This window comes from Pseudorasbora parva, chromosome 16 (assembly GCF_024679245.1).
Source record: "Pseudorasbora parva isolate DD20220531a chromosome 16, ASM2467924v1, whole genome shotgun sequence".
Classification (NCBI taxonomy): Eukaryota; Metazoa; Chordata; class Actinopteri; order Cypriniformes; family Gobionidae; genus Pseudorasbora; species Pseudorasbora parva.
The window spans coordinates 26,843,932-26,865,533 of record NC_090187.1 but is presented as its reverse complement, the minus strand read 5'-3'; the positions used below and the strand labels follow the sequence as shown (position 1 = coordinate 26,865,533).

Here is a 21,602-nt window from a genome sequence, read left to right as displayed (position 1 = left end):
ACCAAATGCATATATAGAGAGAAAATAATAACAATAATAATAATAATTAGAAATTAATAATACAATTAAATTATAAATAATAAAAGTAAAAAATAGAAAAAAAGAATGAAAAACTGAAATACCTTGTTGCTTTTGCTGCCCGGCCCACATGGCTGGCACATTTCTTTGCCATAGATGTTGTGCCCAGACAGGACAGTGTTGGGAGGACACTCTTTGCACTGGTTGGTCTCTTTATCAATGTAGTGTCCAGCTGGACATGGCACACAGGAGGAGCCAGCCTGCCGAGACTGCAGAGCACATGCACGGCACGCTGACCCCAACCCGTCCACGGCATTGGTGACAGACACCGAGTAAATCTTCACCATGTCATTTACATGATGACGCACCTGATGGATAATGACCATTATCACTATCGACATTCTATAAACATGTTTTTTTTTCTTTATCACTGTGTGTTTAAATATGCATTTGTACTGACATCACTAGCCTGACTGGTGCGTTGGAAAGCCCAGGTAAACGCAACAGAAGAGTTTTCAGTCATGATGTGTGTGTAACTCTGTTTGGTTTTACTCCCATCCCATGATTCAACTACATTTGTGCTTCTTCTGTTTACATCCTAAAACGACAACAACAAAAAAAGGGAAAAAAAGACACTTACAAAAATTTTCTTAGGGAAAACTTAAAGGGATAGTTCACTTTAAAATGAAAAATCTGTCATCCTTTACTCACCCTCAAGTTGTTTCTAACCTGTATGAATTTCGTTCTTCAGCTGAGCACAAGGGAAGATTTAAAGAATGTCAGTAAACAAACAGTTAACTGGACCCATTGACTTCCATCGTATTTTTTTTCCTACTAAGGAAGTCAATGGTTCCAGGTAACTGATTGGTTACTGATATTCTTCAAAATATCTTCCCTTGTGTTCAGCTGAAGAAAGAAATTCATACAGGTTAGAAACAACTTGAGGGTGAGTAAAGGGTGACAGAATTTTCATTTTAAAGTGAACTATCCCTTTAAGGGTACACAATGTATTTTGGTATCACAATGAGGTATCATTTATCATCATTAGTTGATACAATAAATAACATGAACTAACATTGAAAAATATATACTTACAGTGTTTATTAACCTTTGTTAATGTTTAAAAAAAATATGGTAACACTTTAGTATGGGAACACATATTCACTATTAACTATGACTTGTGCCTCAACAAACTTAATATTTAAAAAATAATTACCAGTATTTTTTGCATACATTTTGATTCTTCATTTTAAACATATTCTTGCCAGATTCAAGAGAAATGTTATATTTTATAATTATTTATAGCATAATAGCAATAACTCATCTGAGCTTTGTTACAATTTGAACCTAAATCTAATTGTATGCATGTTTTACTTACTTTGTCAGAAAGGGTTAATGTAGAGGGAAATATAACTTTAATGTATTAAAGGTGCACTGTGTAGTATTCATGAGGCTATGTTGACAGAAATTCAATATAATATACATAACTAACGTTTTCAGTGGTCTTTAAAGAACCGTTATGTTTTTATTACCTTAGAATGAGATACATTTCTATCTACATACACTGCGGGTTCCCTTACATTGAAGTCACCATTTTGCACTGCTATGTTTCTACAGTAGCCCTAAACGGACAAACTGCTCTACAGAGCGCTAGCCACTCTCTTCTCTCTCAGATGACGAAATCTTTGTCCTGTGTCAGACACCATAGCTTCTCAGCTTGCTTTGAAAGGGAGGAGTGAGCATTTTCAACCTCACCGCTAGATACCACTAAAATGTACACAGTGTACCTTTAAAGGGGGGGTGAAATGCTGTTTCATGCATACTGATCTTTTTACACTGTTAAAGACTTGGAATCCCATACTAAACATAGACAAAGTTTCAAAAGTTAAGGTGGACGTTTGATGGGAGTATTTCTTTGTCAAAAATACTACTTCCGGTTAGTCATAAGTTTCGGCAAGTTTTTTGAGATCATGCGTCCCCTTTGACGTTAATGGGGGCGGAATTTCCTTGTATGGGCCTTACGGACAATTCTACCGGAAGAGCGTGAGAGAGAGAGAGAGAGGGAGAGAGCGAAAGCAACAGCCTACGCCCATCAAAGCGCTGGCTCGTAGGCTGCTGGACAGGTGATGTGCACATAACAATGTCACCAAAAAAGTGCGTTTTTGGTTGCCAGACCAAGACAGTCCTGCACAGATTCCCCAAAACCCCCGCGTTAAGGCAACAGTGGATGTAATTTGCTTTTCCGGATCAGCAACTGAGTTGCGCGAATGTTTATATCTGTTCGCTGCATTTCGGTGCCGACTGTTTCATAAACAAGGCCCAGCTTGACGCCGGCTTTTCCAATCGCCTAATGCTGAAGGATGGAGCAGTCCCAACGATAAAGGTCCTAACGTTAGAACCGCAGGCTGTGAGTAAGAGTGCTTCAAATGTCTATGCTCATCAAGTAGCCCAAACATGATCACGTATAGTTAATTGATCAATGGAGCATGCGATGTGTAGTGCGTGTACATTTGTTTAGCTGGCCACTATATGTGTAACTTTATGTTTGTGTATTGTAAAAGCACTCCAAACAACAATACACAAAGAGTGGGGAAATATGTTTGTGGTGTGGCAAGCAGCGGGGCGAGGGACCGCGAGAGCGGGCCGGTGATTAATGTCAACGAGTGCCAGCTGCGTGGCACACCGGTCTCGTCTCGCGGCCATGTGACGGGAGCATAAAAGGAGGAACAGGGCAGCGGAAGAAGAGAGAGGACCAGGCCTGGAATTTTATGTTTTGTTTTTGTGTTATGTGTTTGTGGGCAGTCGTCCGTGAGGGGCTGCCCACGTGTTATTTTGTGTGTGTTTGCGGGCAGTCGTCCGTGAGGGGCTGTCCGCGGTTTTACTTTCGTTTTGTTTATTTATTTTGAGTTAATAAATGTTTGAAACGTTTGCCGGTTCCCGCCTCCTTCCTTCCCATCTACAAACCGTATTACAATGTTGAACTAAATAAGCACGCTTCTTCATTCAAATGCGCTACTATTCCGTGTCTATCTATGTAAACACTAGCCTGCGGTGCAAAACCAGTCCGCTTACTAACGTTACAATTGTCTACACAAAACACGCGTAAACACACAAACACACGTGCACAACTGCACTTCCCACATGTACACCTTCAAAGACAAAAATACGACGATATAATTCAAGTATAAATATGTAAATAACACAAGCCGCTAAGCATATTATATAGTTATGTTTATGTATGTATAACAAGTTATGTATAACTTGTACCACATAGAGACGTCCTGCTCTAGTCGTTTTTGCTGCTGCTCCTGTTCAACTGCAGCCTCTGGGTCTGATTCCGGATCATAGATGTATGGCTGTATCTGATTAAAAGCCATATTTTTATTTTGAATAAAGTTTTTTTCCCGCTGTTAGGGATGACAGCTTTACGACGCACTCGACTCAACACAAAAGCAGCAGCGGGCACACGTCATTATTTAGCTCCGCTCACACGACACGCCCCCACCCGCTCGGCTTTTTCCGGAAAGACTCGGAACAGCGCATCTTTCTTATATAATTATAAAAAAAATAAAGACTTTTCGGAGATATGCAGGATGCAATGCTACTCTATAGGTACTCAAGATTGACATGACACTGACTGAAACTGAGTGTTTCACCCCCCTTTAAGCTTTTTGCTTAATTTTAAATAAAAAATAAAAACATTTATTTTGTGTATATTTTACTTTTTTATTTTGGCAGAAAGGGTAAATTATGGAATTAAGATTTTTGTAGGCTTTCTTTCTGACTGTCTAATTAAATTTTATATATTTTACTTATTATGACAGTTTCCATGATCTCTACAAAATAAAACCGGAATTTGAGGGTATTTTTAAAATAAACATTTTAATGACAGTATATTTATTTAACAAAAATGAATTATTTTATTTATCTAAACAAACTAAAAATAGTTTTGAACAAGTATTACCTTCTTAGACAATATTAAAAACATTATTTTAGTTCAAATATTTGAATAAACTACCTTTAGCTCTATGCTGGTACGCCTTTTAACCCATGTGTGTGGGGTAAAAAGCCCACTTTGCCACCAAGATTTTTAAACAAACATTATTTATAATTTATTTTTAACACAAAATATGTAGCTCCATCAAGTTTAATAAAAACTTCTTTTTTTCTGCAATCATACACTATGGGAGTAATGAACATTAACATTTTCTTAAGGTGTGCCTTTAGCTTGTTACACACACATGCACAAAACAACTATAGGTGTAATAAAAAAATTAAGACAATATATATAAATGCAATTTATTTTTATATACATTAATTGTATGATGTTGTTGATAGGTGGCGCATAGACACGGTCCATGTCCTGGTTAAAATAGCTTATATCTCTGGATTTAAGCATTTTTGGAAACATTTGGGAGAATGTACACAAGTCAACAAATTATATAACTTTGTTCCAGTGATTTTCGGATATTTTAATCTAAAAGTCTTACATATTGTGCCTTTAACGAGGAGGAGAATACAATTTTGTTAAGTTTTTTTGTTTTTGTATTTTTCATTTTTGTGTATATTTTACTTATTTAATTGGGCAGAAAGAGTTTATGTGGGTAGGAAAATTTTGTTATGGTATAAGCTTTTTGTAAGCTTTCCTTGTTCTAGCTTGTGCTATTCTGGAAAATGATTGCCTCTTTAAAATGAATCACTTGTTAATCACTTGATGAATCATTTGTTAGTCACCTTAGGATAAAATTGTCTGCTAAATAAATAAATAACGTAATATGTAATAATACATTTAAATAAAAACTTAATTGAAAATTTAAGGTTTTGTTTGATTTAGGTTGTACAACATTATACGGCAGTCACCATTTCATACCAATTATTGCAAAATGCCATCTGTTACTGTCAGTGTTGATGTCAAAATTACTATTCTAATTAAAAGCGGATTAAAACTCTCTATTGGGAACAAATAATCTACCATAACAACAGTATCGCAGACACATATAAACACACTCACCGTCATAAAGTAAAACTCACAGTCATCTGAACAGCTCGTTTCAAACTCAAAAGTGATTCGGCCGTACTCACTGCCAGATGCTCCTCGAACAGACAGAGGCAACCTGATAGGAACAATACAGGCTCTTTTTTACACCGAGAGCAGAGGTTATGTAAGGAAACACTTCATGTAATACCAATTCACACAGCAGAGGGGGTGAAGAACACCGTTTAACCATTCTAACCAGATGGCTTTAATGAGCTTTAATGAACGTAACATGCTGTGGGCGGCACTTGAAATGTGTAGCTGCGAGGAGGTGGACAAATAGCCTACTTGAAGACTCACTTGAATCCAGGCACTCTGAGAGTTAATATGAGATAATCATTATCCGAACGACCTGCTCCTGATTGCACGTGATCCCCCGCTACTTCCCAGCCTAAAAGACACAGATATGAAGGTATTATGCACAAATGTTAGGAACATCTAGAATGTACAGAAAAGCCGATTTGCATTTATCAGTGATGCAACAGCGACATCTAGCAGCAAAAATAAGCATTACCACCATATGCTGTAACATACCACACCATCCTTGTGTAATCTCTCACCATTCAAGCCATCACAATTGTTGTTGGCCACGTTGAAGCAGGATGTCTTCATGTTGGCAGGCAGCACGTTCCACCACTTGTACTCATACCCGAGGACAGGCTCCGTGCCAGCTGGACAAGACTGGCATGCTGCAGATACCACACAATCCATGTTTAATATCTTTTGGCCATTTATTTAAAATGATGTTCATGCTTTTGAAATGATCACGTTTCATAAGTCCTTCTTAAGGCGTTAGGATATTTATCACCTTTGACTCCATCCGAGTAAGTCCCGGGTGGGCAGGGAGAACAGGTGGCAGTGTCGTTGTTATAGAAACCGGGATTACATGGTGGACACGGCTCACGCTGACCAGAAGGTGGCAGTGTTACTGCGCCTGCAGGAGTCTCCAAACAAATCTGAGGCTCTACCCACTTATATATGACCTGAGTCTATGAAAGGAACAGCAGCATTTATGCATTCAATTATTTACTTAAAATAAAAACATATATATATATATATATATATATATATATATATATAGAGAGAGAGAGAGAGAGAGAGAGAGAGAGAGAGAGAGAGAGAGAGAGAGAGAGAGAGAGAGATTGTATATAGCTTGTTTTATTTTTTACATAATTTTGATAAAGAATGAATGTATATAAAAAATAAATTGCATTTATATATATTTTCTTTTTTTATTACACCTATATTTTTTTGGTGTGCGTGTGTTTTTCACTACTCCCATAGTGTATGATTGAAAAAAGATAGTGTATGAAAAAAAACGTGTTTTTATTGAACATTGATAGAGCCACATCTTTTGTGTTAAAAATAAATTATAAATCATGTTTGTTTAAAAATATTGGTGGCAAGGTGGACAAAAAGGCTTAACAGCATAGGGCAAAATGTAGTTTATTCAAATAGTTGAGCTAAAATACTTTTTTAATATTGTCCAAGTTAATACTTGTTCAGAACAATCACTTTAGCAAAGTTTGTACTATTTTCAGTTTGTTTTGATAAATAAAATAATTATTTATCAAAACATTTAAGATTCTGAAAGCGCTGAATGAGATCCAATAACAATTTAATATAGTTTTACAGTAGTAACAAATAAATAAATAAATGTATATTTTATATAAAAAATAAAATACACACACACACACACACACACATACATATATATATATATATATATATATATATATATAGGCCCCCTTGAACTTTGCGACCTTTTGCCACATTTCAGGCTTCAAACATAATGATATAAAACTGTATTTTTTTGTGAAGAATCAACAACAAGTGGGACACAATCATGAAGTGGAACGAAATTTATTGGATATTTCAAACTTTTTTAACAAATCAAAAACTGAAAAATTGGGCATGCAAAATAATTTGGCCCCCTTAAGTTAATACTTTGTAGCGCCACCTTTTGCTGCGATTACAGCTGTAAGTCGCTTAGGGTATGTCTCTATCAGTCTTGCACATCGAGAGACTGACATTTTTGCCCATTCCTCCTGCAACCCGATCACACATAAATGCGTATAAATAGTACGAGTGTGCAATGTCGTGGAATGTATACGCCAAAACTCATTTTGGCGTGCATATGATACGCTGTTTTTCGCGTGCATATGATACGCACTTTATGGCGTATATATGACACGCTCTTGGGTAGGTTTAGGGTAGTGGGGCGTATGACACGCTCTTGGGTAGGTTTAGGGTGGTGGGGTGGGGGGTTCGTATGTATAATACGCCATAAAATGCGTATCATATGCACGCGAAAAACAGCGTGCCATAGACACGCCAAAATGAGTTTTGGCGTATACATTCCACGACATTGCACACTCGTACTATTTATACACATTTTTGTGAGAATACCCTGCCTCCTTGCAGAACAGCTCGAGCTCAGTGAGGTTGGATGGAGAGCGTTTGTGAACAGCAGTTTTCAGGTCTGGACTTTGACTTGGCCATTCTAACACCTGGATATGTTTATTTTTAAACCATTCCATTGTAGATTTTGCTTTATGTTTTGGATCATTGTCTTGTTGGAAGACAAATCTCCGTCCCAGTCTCAGGTCTTTTGCAGACTCCATCAGGTTTTCTTCCAGAATGGTCCTGTATTTGGCTCCATCCATCTTCCCATCAATTTTAACCATCTTCCCTGTCCCTGCTGAAGAAAAGCAGGCCCAAACCATGATGCTGCCACCACCATGTTTGACAGTGGGGATGGTGTGTTCAGAGTGATGAGCTGTGTTGCTTTTACACCAAACGTAACGTTTTGCATTGTTGCCAAAAAGTTCAGTTTTGGTTTCATCTGACCAGAGCACCTTCTTCCACATGTTTGGTGTGTCTCCCAGGTGGCTTGTGGCAAACTTTAAACAACACTTTTTATGGATATCTTTAAGAAATGTCTTTCTTCTTGCCACTCTTCCATAAAGGCCAGATTTGTGCAGTATACGACTGATTGTTGTCCTATGGACAGAGTCTCCCACCTCAGCTGTAGATCTCTGCAGTTCATCCAGAGTGATCATGGGGCTCTTGGCTGCATCTCTGATCAGTCTTCTCCTTGTATGAGCTAAAAGTTTAGAGGGACGGCCAGGTCTTGGTAGATTTGCACTGATCTGATACTCCTTCCATTTCAATATTATCGCTTGCACAGTGCTCCTTGGGATGTTTAAGGCTTGGGAAACCTTTTTGTATCCAAATCCGGCTTTAAACTTCTCCACAACAGTATCTCGGACCTGCCTGGTGTGTTCCTTGTTCTTCATGATGCTCTCTGCGCTTTAAACGGACCTCTGAGACTATCACAGTGCAGATGCATTTATACAGAGACTTGATTACACACAGGTGGATTCTATTTATCATCATTAGTCATTTAGGTCAACATTGGATCATTCAGAGATCCTCACTGAACTTCTGGAGAGAGTTTGCTGCACTGAAAGTAAAGGGGCCGAATAATTTTGCACACCCAATTTTTCAGTTTTTGATTTGTTAAAAAAGTTTGAAATATCCAATAAATTTCATTCCACTTCATGATTGTGTCCCACTTGTTGATTCTTCACAAAAAATTACAGTTTCATATCATTATGTTTGAAGCCTGAAATGTGGCAAAAGGTCGCAAAGTTCAAGGGGGCCGAATACTTTCACAAGGCACTGTATATGAATAATATCTTATCTTTAAACATGATGTTTCATTATAAATTTGGTTATTATCTCTAAGGTGGACACGCAACTTGATATATGATATTGACAATCAGAGTCCAACCATGTCATGTTAAAGGGATACTTCAAAACTTTTTCCCTTAACTAAAACGAGCTGATATTTACCTATAATATCATATATACCTATGTATGGCGGAATCATAGACAGTAAAAGAAATGGACGGAGCGTTCCCATTGACGTCAACGGCGAAAGAATGAAGTCAACCTAGGGGCACTCACTTCCTGATGGCTGAGCGAACTGCGCAGGCTCAGACTGAGCTTGACGACGTAGATGTGACGTGAGCCTCCTGTCTGACAGCTGTGAGTCTTCTAGTAGATGTGGAAAGCGAAATCTGAATCACGTTGTTTAAATATTTTCTCCCGTTGCTTTTGGCTCACTATGGGCTTCTCCCCATTCTTCCCCCTTGACTTTATCAGACTAGTCTCCAGGACATGTCTCCACGTCCCCCCGACTGTCTCATAGACAGTAAAAGATTGCCTGCGAGCGTCTCCTCAGGTCTATACGGTAATTTCTCAACTGTGCGACAGGGTCGCGTTGGTTATGACGCAATCATTAGCCTATTTTTACAAAAACAGCTTCTGCGGGGCGATAGTGTAAGATACAAGGTAATGAAGCCTTTTATACATTGTCGTGTTTCTTTAGAAATAAACAATGGACAAATGGAGTCTTTAAACGTCTCAGATGCAAAGTTATTCACTGTCAAAGTGACTCAAAAATGAATGGGAGTCAATGGGATGCTAACAGCAGGTGATGGCTTGGTTAGCAATGGCAGCCCCTAGGGGTGGAACGCTTTCCGAGCGCTAGATTACCCCCTTGGGCGGAATAGCACTCACTCATTTCTGTCAATAGGCGGGAGGGTAGATGTGAGGCAGGATTTTTCAGCCGGGACTTTTTACTGCACCGAGTCGAAGTACTCTCAGAAGTGCTATTCCGCCATAAATTATAGTTATCCTTTTTAATCCGCTTAGAAAAGCGCCATGTTTTATTTTGTGTCGCCATACTAGGTCGTTAAACTATTAGTGTAACTGTATTTAAACAGAGAAAACGTGGAGGTGTTTGGTCGCTTCTAACTTGATCTCTGTTTGGTACCATAGGGAATGAACTGGGCTTAGTGGGCTAAGCTAAATGCTATCAGATCATCACTGCGCGTCAGAGACATCCTCAGAGACGAGAGAGGTATGTATCAACTCGTCTTAGTTAAGGGAATAACAGTTTAATATGAAAAAGAGGTGAAGTATCTTTATAACAAATGAAAAAGCCAGATATTTATCATTATGTTAATTATTACCTCAACAGCAGGGGTGCTTGTACCTTAAAGTCCCAGTGAACCGGAAGTAGCGAGTGAGTTTTGTTCAGTCCTGTGACGTATTTCCAAATGAAACGGAATATTGAACAGAGGGCAGAGTTTTACCTCAGCGCTCCTCCTCTCCGTATCTCGCTGATAGCAGACTAACAGTTGGAGGGGTGTGGTTACGCATTTTAAAACGCAAGGTGTCAAACTGACATCTGCTGAGAAGCAACGCAATTTCCAGACCGGAAGTTTACCACGGCAAACAATTTTTTTCTGTGTATTAATTTGTACTGATTAATTGTTCCCACATAGACTTGTAATATGTGCTAACAATGTAAATAAGATCGATTTTGATTTCATGAGGACTTTAAGTACCATACTTTACTTGAACATATTCTTTTCTTTATTGAAAAAATGTTGCTTTAATTAACTTTAACTTAGTTTTTGTGTGTGTGTGTGTGTGGCCTGGTAATCCCTACGTTATGGGGACAAAATGTCCCCACAAAGATAGCAATATCCGAAATCCTTGTCCTTGTGGGGACATTTTTAGGTCCCCATGAGGAAAACATCTTATAAATCAGACAGAAGGAGTTTTTTTGAGAAAGTAAAAATGCAAAATGTTTCCTGTGATGGGTAGGTTTAGGGGCAGGGGCAGTGTAGGGGGATAGGATGTACAGTTTGTACAGTATGAAATCCATTACGCCTATGGAAAGTCCCCATAAAACATGGAAACACGACACGTGCGTGTGTGTGTGTGTGTGTGTGTGTGTGTGTGTGTGTGTGTGTGTGTGTGTATTATGAGGACAAATGTACATGGGTATTACACTGGTATTACACATTTCATAGACACTTATTAAAAATGTAAAAATGCATAATATTTCCTGTGAAAGGTATAGGTTTAGGGGTAGGGGTAGGGTAGTGTAGGGGGAAAGAATACCGTATTTCCTCAAATAAAAGCCTGTAGTCAAATAAACGCAGGGCCTCTGATAGTGGCCGGGGGCGTGGTCAGCACGAACAAATAAAGGCCGGTCTCAAATAAAGGCTGGGGGAAAATGAGTGGATAATCTCCTCCAATTCAAACCAGAAGGTTGGGGGTTCAATCCCCGGTTCCACCTGACCAAGTGTCGAAGTGTCTATGAGCAAGACACCTAACCCCAGTTGCTCCCAACGAGCTGGATGGTGCCTTACATGGCTGACATCACCGTCGGTGTATGAATGGGTGAATGTGAGGCAAAAATGTAAAGCGCTTTGGATAAAAGTGCTATATAAATGCAGTCCATCTCCTAAATGCCGTTAAATTAATGCAAAACCATCCTGATGCCACGCGCCCCGATGTGAGTCATGCCAGTGCAACACACACTAATCCTGGTCTCTTCTATAGTTAACCTAAAAACTTTACAGGGATTGCTTTGTAAATTAAATTGAGAATATAACGGATGCATGTGTCATTTTAAATAGGCTACTGTAGTCTATGAGAGATGCGACAACTGTGAAAATGCCGGGTCAGGCAGGCTACAAATATCGATCCTCACAATGTGTGCGTCTCAATCTGCACCGTCAGTATTCAGGGCACTGATCAGGGAGTCAGCCCATTGATTTACCGGTATGTCCTGATCAGTGCCCTGACTACTGAACTAGGGAGCTAATTAAGACGCACCTAATATTAGCCTCTCGTCTCTTTTATGTCTTAAGGGTGTCGCACCCAAGCCTCGAAGCTCAGCTCCGCGCAGCGCCGTCTCAATTTATACTTTCGCCTGTCTCCGCGGCGCGAGCTTCCCCTGACTGCGCGCGTTCCTCCCCAAACGGACGAGGCGTTTATACTTGAGGCGCTCGCCGTTGTGCTATTCTTTGAAACGACAGAGGGCGATTATTAGGAGTAATTGTTCTATAAACCAACGCGTCAAGAAGAAGTGGGCTAACGTGCACAGGTGATGATATTTATTTTAGTACATTTCACCAAAAACCACACTACAAAAGAATCGTGTAAAACTCAGTAAACCTTGGCTTGATGTTATTACTTGTGACATAACAATCTCTTAAATATTTCCCAATTTCACTAAACTTTAATGTCGTGATTTATTTATTTATTTGCTTAAACCTGGATCTTTATTATTATTATTTATTTATTTATTTATTTTTATTCCTTGAACAACAATAACAGAACAATAACAACAAGACACCCAATTTGTATGTGCAAACTGGGTGCCGGTGTAATGAGACGTCATGCTCGGCTAGATTCGCTGAGAACTTGTTCATCTTCGGATGCGGAGCTGCGTGCAGAGTTACAAAAAATGCGTATTATTTTGTTGTATTGTGATATTTTTGCAAATGTTTCTTTAAAAAATCAATTATATTTGTCCACTGGAACAATTACTTTAAATTGAAAATGGTTTACATAAAGCAATTATATTTCAAATAGATGGAATTAGAAATACAGGCCTGCCCCTAATAAAAGCGCTTCAAATAAAAGCCGGTTCCCATCGGCATTTCAGGTAAATAAAGGCCCCGGTCTTTATTTGAGGAATTACGGTATATGGTTTGTACAGTATAAAAACCATTACGCCTATGGAGAGTCCCTGTAAACCACAAACGTGTGCGTGTGTGTGTGTGTGTGTGTACCTTTCCTTCCTTATCACAGGTGCTGTAGGTCTGGATGTAGTCTTTCTCAGAGCATGGAGGTTTACTTTTACACATGGCAGAACCTTCTGCTGTTAAAGATACAGAATAATTATATCTCACATCACACCAAGGACGAGAACTATAAAAACATAGTTCTAAAAGTAGTTCTAAATAAAAAATAATAGTCCACATTGGCTATGTGACTCTTGAGGCTGATAGCAAACTTTTTTAATTTACAATTCATTAGGTTTTAATTCAAAACCTATTTTTGCAAAATCAGATTTTAATTTGATTCAATACACAATTTGATTTATAACAACTTAATTAAATAAAGTTTTACTAGTGTATTTTAGACAAGTAAAAGAAATGGGGAGATACATATCTAAACATGCTTCTTTGTTAGCAGAAGAAAAAAAAATATTCATAGAATTTTAAATAATATGATGGTCAGTAAATTATATCATAATTCAAATTTTTGGTTGTACTATTCTTTAAATATTCTAATGGCTCATCATAAAAAATACAATATACATTAATGTAGAAATTAACTTTTTAAAATAAAAAATTAAAATAAAAAAACATTTAAATAAACTATTAAAATATGTATGTGTATGACACACACACAATACATTCATGCATACAATTATTATTTCAAAGTATATGTTTTTTAAAGTACTACTACGAGGCCATATATCTCCATTTTCTTTAAACCAGCCTATTTGGTATTTATATGTATGCACTTACAGGCATAATGTGTTTTTGTGTTGCAAGGCGTGCAAGAGCTGGCCCCCCGGCCAGAGTAAGTGTCCCGTGTACAGGGCTCACAGAAGGAGGAGCCTGGGGTGTGACTGAAAGTCCCAGGCTTACACGGAAAACACTCTGATGTGTACGCCACACCTAAGAGAGAAAAATTATGTTATACAATCTTCCAGTGAGAAGCAATTTTCAGATTAAAATCCAAGAGAATGTACTCATAGCACATCCTCACCTTCTATCTGTATGTTCTTCAGGAGTACCGATTTGACCGCTTTAGAGCCGAGTGTGACTCTAGTAGTTCTCCAGTACAGGATATTAGTCCCAGAATTCAGATTAACCTGATCATATGAGGAAGATATCATATAGATATTAATCTTATAAAGACTTATTTGAGCTGTGAATGTTTTTGAGCACTGATAAACAAAACTGTGCAATGTACAATATGTGCATGTACAATAATGTAACATTTAAAAATTTAAAAAAGAAATCTTTTGTAACAATATATGCTACTGTTCAAAAAGTTTACGAAATTAATACTTTTATTAATCAAGGATGTTTTTTTCATAAATGTCTTTTTATTCGTCAATGAATCCTGAAAAAGTACCACAGGTTCCACAAAAAAATACATTTACATTGTGATCATATTTCACAATATTACATTTTTTTTTCTGTATTTTTTTATCAAATAAATGTAGGCCGCATAAAAGACTTCTTTCAGAAACATTAAGAATAGTAGAGTTTCCAAACTTTTACCATACAATGTATATATTCGTTCCCTTTCAGTCGGTCACGTTCGACGTACATCAGAACTGAACCGACGAATGGGATCTTACTTTAGAGACCAATCCTACTTCGAGCATCTAACAATGAGCCAATGAAATTTGGCATGCGATCACGCATTCCACGCTCCGCCCCGCAGCGCGGGTATAAAACAGGAAGTGGAATGATAGATCAGCGCTTTCTACTTCGGAGCCGAGCAGTGCTTACTGTTTCCTACGAAGAGTGTCTGACTACGAGTCAAAGTGTTGAGTGAGAGAGTCTGCCAGTGCGGGTGATACGGCGCGTCAGTGAGAGACCGTCTGATCAGTGATCAAGCGATCTAAAGGAGCTTGTTGGTTCGCTGAGCGTTTCCCATACAAACTGTTGGTTCGCTGAGCGTTTCCCATACAAACTGTTGGTTCGCTGGGCGTTACACACACACAAATACACATCACTGAGAGCTCACACAGGCTTGCAGAACGAACTGTGTGGAGCCGCGGTCATCTCCCTGAGTGCTTCAGCACACTAAAAGAGCAGCTTTCCATTCACAAAAGAGCAACACGGTTTGACCCTGCGTCTTTTTCAAGATGTCATTCAAACCGTGTATTCCTGGTATGCAACTGTTTCCTGTCCTCTTTGACGGCCACGAGCGCATGTGAGATTGCGATCGTGGGTGATTCATGTTCTGGTAAAGAACATGGTCACGTCGGCGCGTTGTTCGTCTCCCCCTTCTCATAAAGGGCTTGAGTGTTCAGCGCGCCGTGTGCCGTCGAGCGACCGGCTGACAGCGGTGGTTGTCACAACAACCGGCGCGCGTCAGTCGGCGCTCTAGATGCGCGGTCGAGACTATGAAACCTCAGATGGGGTCGAGTCCCTTCGCCTATCCCCCGATCTAGTTCATTTCTAGTGTTACTGGAAAAGGGCTACTTTGGCTGATAAGCGCTGGTGGCCTGAGGATTACAGTGGGGATTCCCCGCCGGGTAAAACCCCTCGGGCCCCCACTCCTCTATCGCATCAAAAGCATGCTGAGACTCTGTTCGTGGGTGGTACGGATTCTCTCATGAGAACACGACCACGTCAGGGCATTGTTCGCCTTGCCTTCTTCATAGAGGCTTGAGCGCTCAGTGCGCTGTGTGCCGTTCTGACGGCCACGTTCACTGTCTCGCATGCCTGCTGGTAGTTGAAGGTGGAATCGCTGATCCTAAAGAGAAAAGGGCTTAGCGTTTCATTTTTGGCTCTGGCAGAGGACAGATGTCAATTGCTGCATCGGAGAGAGGGAAATATGGAGGGTCAAAAGGGCCAAAAATGAGACAAAAAAAAAAAAAAAAAAAAAAAAAGTATCATTGTTTTCCCTCTCTCACTGCCCTCTGCCCTGCACGCACGAGGGTAGTCCCAGCCCAGGGGTTGTGCAGGAACTGCGTGCGGTGTTGGACCTCGCCCTATGGGCGACGAAAATCACTGCACGCTCCCTGGGTCAGGCGATGTCCACACTAGTGGTCCAGGAATAGGGGGCTAACCTGGCAGATATGTGCAATAAAAGCCTGTCTGTCGGGCTGGCCTCCTCGGCGGCACCATCGAGAACTTTGCCCAGCAGTTCTTGGTGGCCCAAGAGCAGACGGAGGCGTTGCACCAGGGTGCCGACGACCAGCTGCTCGGCCGTCGGTCGCAGCGCCTCTGCCGGCTCGTCGCCGATGGCATCCCCTCCTGCGTCCGCCTCCACCCTGCTAGAGCCGAGCAGCAGCCTCCACTGGAGGAGCAGGGTGCCGGACGCGAGGGACGCCCAACCCGTCCAGGGCCCGCTAACCGGCAGGCAAGCGCAAGGGGACGCGGCCCTGAGACGGGCCGGCTAGGCAGAACAGGAGCTGCTCGGGGGAGACGATGTTCGCATCCCTCCCCCACCCCCCCGGAGGAGGACCGGGGGGCCCTGACTGGTTTCGGTTCTGCCACTGGCTCTCCGGAGTCCAGCGGTACCCACATTTTAAGAGCAGTTTCCTCTCTCTCTGGGCCCCAAGAGGGTCAGGTTGGCAGTGTGCGACGCCCACGGGCCTTGTCACTCCTTTCCTACCCTCCCGTCGCCAGGGGGCAGTTGTGTGGGCCTCGAGGACGCCCCCGGGCCTTCTCACCCACACACTTCCTCTCTCGTGAGCACTCAGTCAACACTCCGGCCGCCCACGGGCCTCCCGGGTCGGGGCTGAGTGCTTCCCTTCCCTGCCTCCGGGCAGTGGGCAGCAGAGTGGGCTCCGAGGACGCCTCCGGGCCTTCTCACCCACTCTCTGTCCAAACCAGGAGTGCTCAGGCAACACTTCGGGCCGCCTCCGGGCCTTCCGAGTCGGGCCAGAGTACTCCGCTTCGCTGCCCCACCCCGGGCACGTCTGTGGTGCGGTTGGTCCCGCTTGCACGGTCTCTGGGGGCCTGGCTAGGTCTCCCCGGGCCGTCTCGCTGGCTCATCCGTACCATCAGACTCGGCTACGCGATTCAGTTCGCGCGCCGGCCGCCCAAGTACAGGGGCATCCTCTTCACCTCCGTGCGAAGCAGCGATGCTCAGGTCTTGAGGTCAGAGATCGAGGTCCTACTGGCGAAGGACACGATCGAGCCGGGTCCTCCAGCCGATATGAAGACGGGGTTCTACAGCCCCTACTTCATTATGCCCAAGAAGGGGGTGGGTTACGACCAATCCTGGACCTGCGAGTTCTGAATCGGGCCCTGCACAAGCTCCCGTTCAGGATGTTGACGCAGAAACGCATTTCCAATGCATCCGTCCCCAGGATTGGTTTGCAGCGATCGACCTGAAGGATGCGTACTTCCGTGTGTCTTTCTCCCTCAACACAGACCGTTCCTACGTTTGGCGTTCGAGGGGAAAGCATATCAGTACAATGTCCTGCCCTTCGGGCTGTCCCTGTCGCCCCGCGTCTTTACGAAGGTCGCGGAGGCAGCCATTGTTCCGCTCAGAGAACGCGGCGTTCGGATTCTCAACTACCTCGACGATTGGCTGATCCTAGCCCAGTCGAAGGACCAGTTGTGCGAACACAGGGACTTGGTGCTCAGTCACCTCAGCCAGTTGGGCCTTCGGGTCAACCGAGAGAAGAGCAAACTCTGTCCTACACAGAGGATCTCTTATCTCGGTATGGAGCTGGACTCGGTCAACCGGACTGCGCGCCTCTCCGAGGAGCAAGTCCAGTCGGTGTTGAACTGCTTGAATATGTTCAAGAGCAGGACAGCGGTCCCACTGAAATTCTTTCAGAGGCTCCTGGGGCATATGGCATCTGCAGCCGCGGTCACGCCGCTCGGATTGCTTCATATGAGACCGCTTCAACACTGGCTCAATGGCCGAGTCCCGAGGTGGGCGTGGCAGAGCGGTCAGTACCGGGTCCCAGTGACTCCTTACTACCGCCAAACCTTCAGCCCGTGGTCCAACACTTCGTTTCTCCGGGCCGGGGTGCCCCTAGAACAAGTGTCCAGGCATGCTGTGCTATTCACGGATGCCTCCGCCACCGGCTGGGGGGCCACGTACAACGGGCATGCAGTTGCTGGTCTGTGGACGGGGCCGCAATTGCATTGGCATATCAATTGCCTCGAGTTACTGGCAGTACACTTGGCACTCCGCCGCCTCAAGGGGCCGCTGCGTGGCAAGCATGTACTGGTCCGTACGAACAGCACCACGGCCGTTGCGTACATCAACCGTCAGGGTGGTCTACGCTCCCGTCGTTTGCTCCAACTCGCCCGCCACCTCCTCCTGTGGAGTCAGAAGCAGCTGAGGTCGCTTCGGGCCATTCATGTCCCTGGTGTGCTGAACCAGACAGCCGACGAGCTCTCTCGTCAGCCGACACCTCCGGGAGAGTGGCGACTCCACCCCCAGGCGGTCCAGCTGATATGGGACCAGTTCGGAGCCGCACAGGTCGACCTGTTGCCTCTCCGGACTCGACCCATTGCCAGTGGTACTATTCCCTGACCGGGGGTACCCTCGGCACAGATGCACTGGCGCACAGCTGGCCCCGGGACCTACGCAAGTATGCGTTTCCCCCAGTGAGCCTTCTTGCACAGACTCTGTGCAAGGTCAGGGAGGACGAGGAGCAGGTCTTGTTAGTTGCGCCGTATTGGCCCAACCGGACCTGGTTCCCGGAACTCACACTCCTCGCGACAGCCCCTCCTTGGCCGATTCCCCTGAGGAAGGACCTTCTTTCTCAGGGACGGGGCACGCTATGGCACCCGCGTCCAGACCTCTGGAATCTTCATGTCTGGTCCCTGGACGGGACGCGGAGGTTCTAGATGGACTACCACAAGCTGTCGTAGATACCATCGCTTCAGCTAGAGCCCCCTCTACGAGGCGCCTCTATGCTCTGAAGTGGAACCTGTTCGTTGAGTGGTGCGCTTCCCGCCGGGAAGACCCCCGAAGGTGTTCGATCAGTGTCGTGCTTTCCTTCCTGCAAGATGGGTTGGAGAGAAGGCTCCATCTCCCTCCACCCTGAAGGTATATGCTGCGGCAATAGCAGCGTACCATGATGTAGTAGAAGGTAAGTCCGTGGGGAAGCACGACCTAATCGTCAGGTTCCTCAGAGGTGCGAGGAGACTAAATCCTCCTCGTCCATCCTCGATACCTTCTTGGGACTTAGCTCTAGTGCTCAGAGCACTTCAGAGCCCTCCCTTCGAGCCTTTAGCGTCTTGTGAGCTTAAAATCTTGTCAATGAAGACAGTGCTCCTGACGGCATTGGCCTCGATCAAGAGGGTAGGGGACCTGCATGCACTTTCGGTCAACGAATCGTGCCTAGAGTTCGGGCCAGGTAACTCTCACGTTGTCCTGAGACCCCGGCCCGGATATGTGCCCAAGGTTCCTACCACTCCCTTCCGGGATCAGGTGGTGAACCTGCAAGCGCTGCCTTCGGAGGAGGCAGACCCAGCCCTGGCTTTGCTGTGTCCGGTCCGCGCCCTTCGCGCTTACGTTGACCGGACCCAAAGCCTTCGGACCTCAGAGCAACTCTTCGTCTGTTACGGAGGCCAGCAGAAGGGAAAGGCTGTCTCCAAGCAGAGGTTAGCCCACTGGATAGTGGATGCTATAGTCTTGGCCTACCAGTCCCAAGACGTGCCTTGCCCGTTCGGTGTAAGAGCACACTCCACTCGGAGCGTTGCTTCTTCCTGGGCGCTGGCTCAAGGCGCCTCGCTGACAGACATATGTAGAGCTGCGGGCTGGGCGACACCTAACACGTTTGCTAGATTCTATAGCTTACGTGTAGAGCCGGTATCTTCCCGCATCCTCGCCCCTAGTGGCCAGGAGCGTTAAGTGCCCGTTCTAAGTGTCGGCTTGCGAAACGCCACTCCCGCCCTCTGGGCCGGATACGTGCGTCCATTGTCTCCAGTTGTGTTCCCCGGGAAACCGGCTAACCCTGTCGAGCTCCTCCGTCACCCCTCCGGTGTCAGACGTTGCGGACCGTCTGACGCCAGGCCTGCACCCGTATGCTTGTGAAACGTGGCTGTAGGCTGGGTTCCATATGTAGCGGTTCCCTCACGGCAACCCCATATGTGTATTCTTCCACGGTACCAGCTACCCTTCGGGCTAGCCCCGTGTCTTTCCCTCGACAGAGCCCGCTCTGTCGTCTCTGGGCGTGTTCTTTCCCCCCTTCAATCAGGCTGGAACCACCCCAGAGACTGCCATATGTTGCACTACCCTGCCAGGTTAGTCCTTATGTGTATTCTGCCACCTCTCCTTCCCTGAAGGACGTGGCCCCGCAGCGTACCCTCTCTCTCTCGAGGTAGGCACGCTTTCCCAGCGTTATCCAATAGTCATTCTGAGTGGGTCTTGCAGAAACAGCAGTGACTGTACTCCCTGCTTGGAGCCCTGACTTCCGTACCATACTAGACGGTACAGTGTGCTCAAGCAGGACGCTGGAAGGGCCAGCATCCTGGCGTTTTCCATAGGGATCCCATTCGTCGGTTCAGTTCTAACGTACGTCGAACGTGACCGACTGAAAGGGAACGTCTCGGTTACGTATGTAACCCTCGTTCCCTGAAGGAGGGAACGGAGACGTACGTCCCGTCGCCAGATGCTGTGCTTCCGCTGGGAGTCCGGTCACCTTTCGGCTCCTCAGCAGGAAAAGCGCTGATCTATCATTCCACTTCCTGTTTTATACCCGCGCTGCGGGGCGGAGCGTGGAATGCGTGATCGCATGCCAAATTTCATTGGCTCGTTGTTAGATGCTCGAAGTAGGATTGGTCTCTAAAGTAAGATCCCATTCGTCGGTTCAGTTCTGACGTACGTCTCCGTTCCCTCCTTCAGGGAACGAGGGTTACATACGTAACCGAGACGTTTTTGACTTACACTATGCGTTCCCCACTCTCCATGACTAGTCAATTTGATCCATTTTTTATTTGAATCCTGGTCCATCTCCTGACACTGGTCGTTCTGAATCTGTCCAAAAACATTTTTATTTGTACAGTACAAAATAGCTGCTTTTTATGTCTCAAAATATCTTACAAACAAATGTGTCTCCAAAGTAGGAAAGAATCCAGACTTACAAAGAATTCAAAGAAGATGCTGTTATCCACATACTGGTAGTCAAATGACACTGACCCTGATTTCTTTAAGTGGACAGTGTAGATCAGAGACACAGTACACTCATCCCTGTTGGACTCCAGATACGAGCCCTGAGCAACCCACTTTGAACTAAAAGCAGAGAAATACGCAAGACACACACACTGTGGTGACTACAGCCTTCAGTTGCATAACAGGATCAAAAATAAATGACAGTTTAATACTTGAATTGTTTCATGTCTCTAGAAGCCTGTACAAGTCTGCCCAAAAAAGCCTCTATGCTTTAATCTGAGTGTGCTGATTTAAAATTAAATAAATAATATAAAAAGTATAGGGCAAAAATAAAGTGCTTTGATGAAAACCAAAAAAAAAAAAAAGAGAACTTGGATTAGGAACAGTAATTTCAGACATACACTATATTGCCCAAAGTTGTGGGACGTCTGCCTTTACATGCGCATGAACTTTAATGACACCCTATTCTTAATCTGTAGGGTTTAATATGAAGTTGGCCCACCCTTCGCGGCTATAACAGCTTCAACTCTTCTGGGAAGGCTTTCCACAAGATTTAAGAGGGTGTTTATGGGAATTTTTGAACATTCTTCTAGAAGCACATTTGTGAGGTCAAGCACTGATGTAAGACGAGAGGCCTGGCTCGCAGTCTCCGCTCTAACTCATCCCAAAGGTGTTCAAGTTCCTCAATACCAAACTCGCTCATCCATGTCTTTATGAACCTTGCTTTGTCCACTGATGGGCAGTCATGTTGGAATAGAAAGGGGCCATTCCCACTGTTGCCACAAAGTTAGCAGCATGATATTGTCCAAAAATCATTGGTATGCTGAAGTATTAA

The 21,602-nt window shown here is 43.9% G+C and overlaps 1 protein-coding gene across 1 annotated transcript in view; it reads right to left on the bottom strand.

Annotated features, from left to right (window-relative positions):
- The window catches only part of elapor2a (endosome-lysosome associated apoptosis and autophagy regulator family member 2a), a 47,001-nt gene that overhangs the window by 16,190 nt on the left and 9,209 nt on the right, over positions 1-21,602 (bottom strand). The window contains exons 4-14 of the mRNA XM_067420137.1: positions 20,740-20,887; positions 20,543-20,632; positions 13,706-13,811; positions 13,462-13,614; positions 12,718-12,806; positions 5,862-6,042; positions 5,614-5,742; positions 5,354-5,444; positions 5,030-5,132; positions 479-616; positions 123-386 (exon numbers count right to left, since the gene is read on the bottom strand). Of these exons, the coding sequence (XP_067276238.1) occupies positions 123-386; positions 479-616; positions 5,030-5,132; positions 5,354-5,444; positions 5,614-5,742; positions 5,862-6,042; positions 12,718-12,806; positions 13,462-13,614; positions 13,706-13,811; positions 20,543-20,632; positions 20,740-20,887 (1,492 nt within the window). The remainder of the gene's footprint in view (positions 1-122; positions 387-478; positions 617-5,029; positions 5,133-5,353; positions 5,445-5,613; positions 5,743-5,861; positions 6,043-12,717; positions 12,807-13,461; positions 13,615-13,705; positions 13,812-20,542; positions 20,633-20,739; positions 20,888-21,602) is intronic.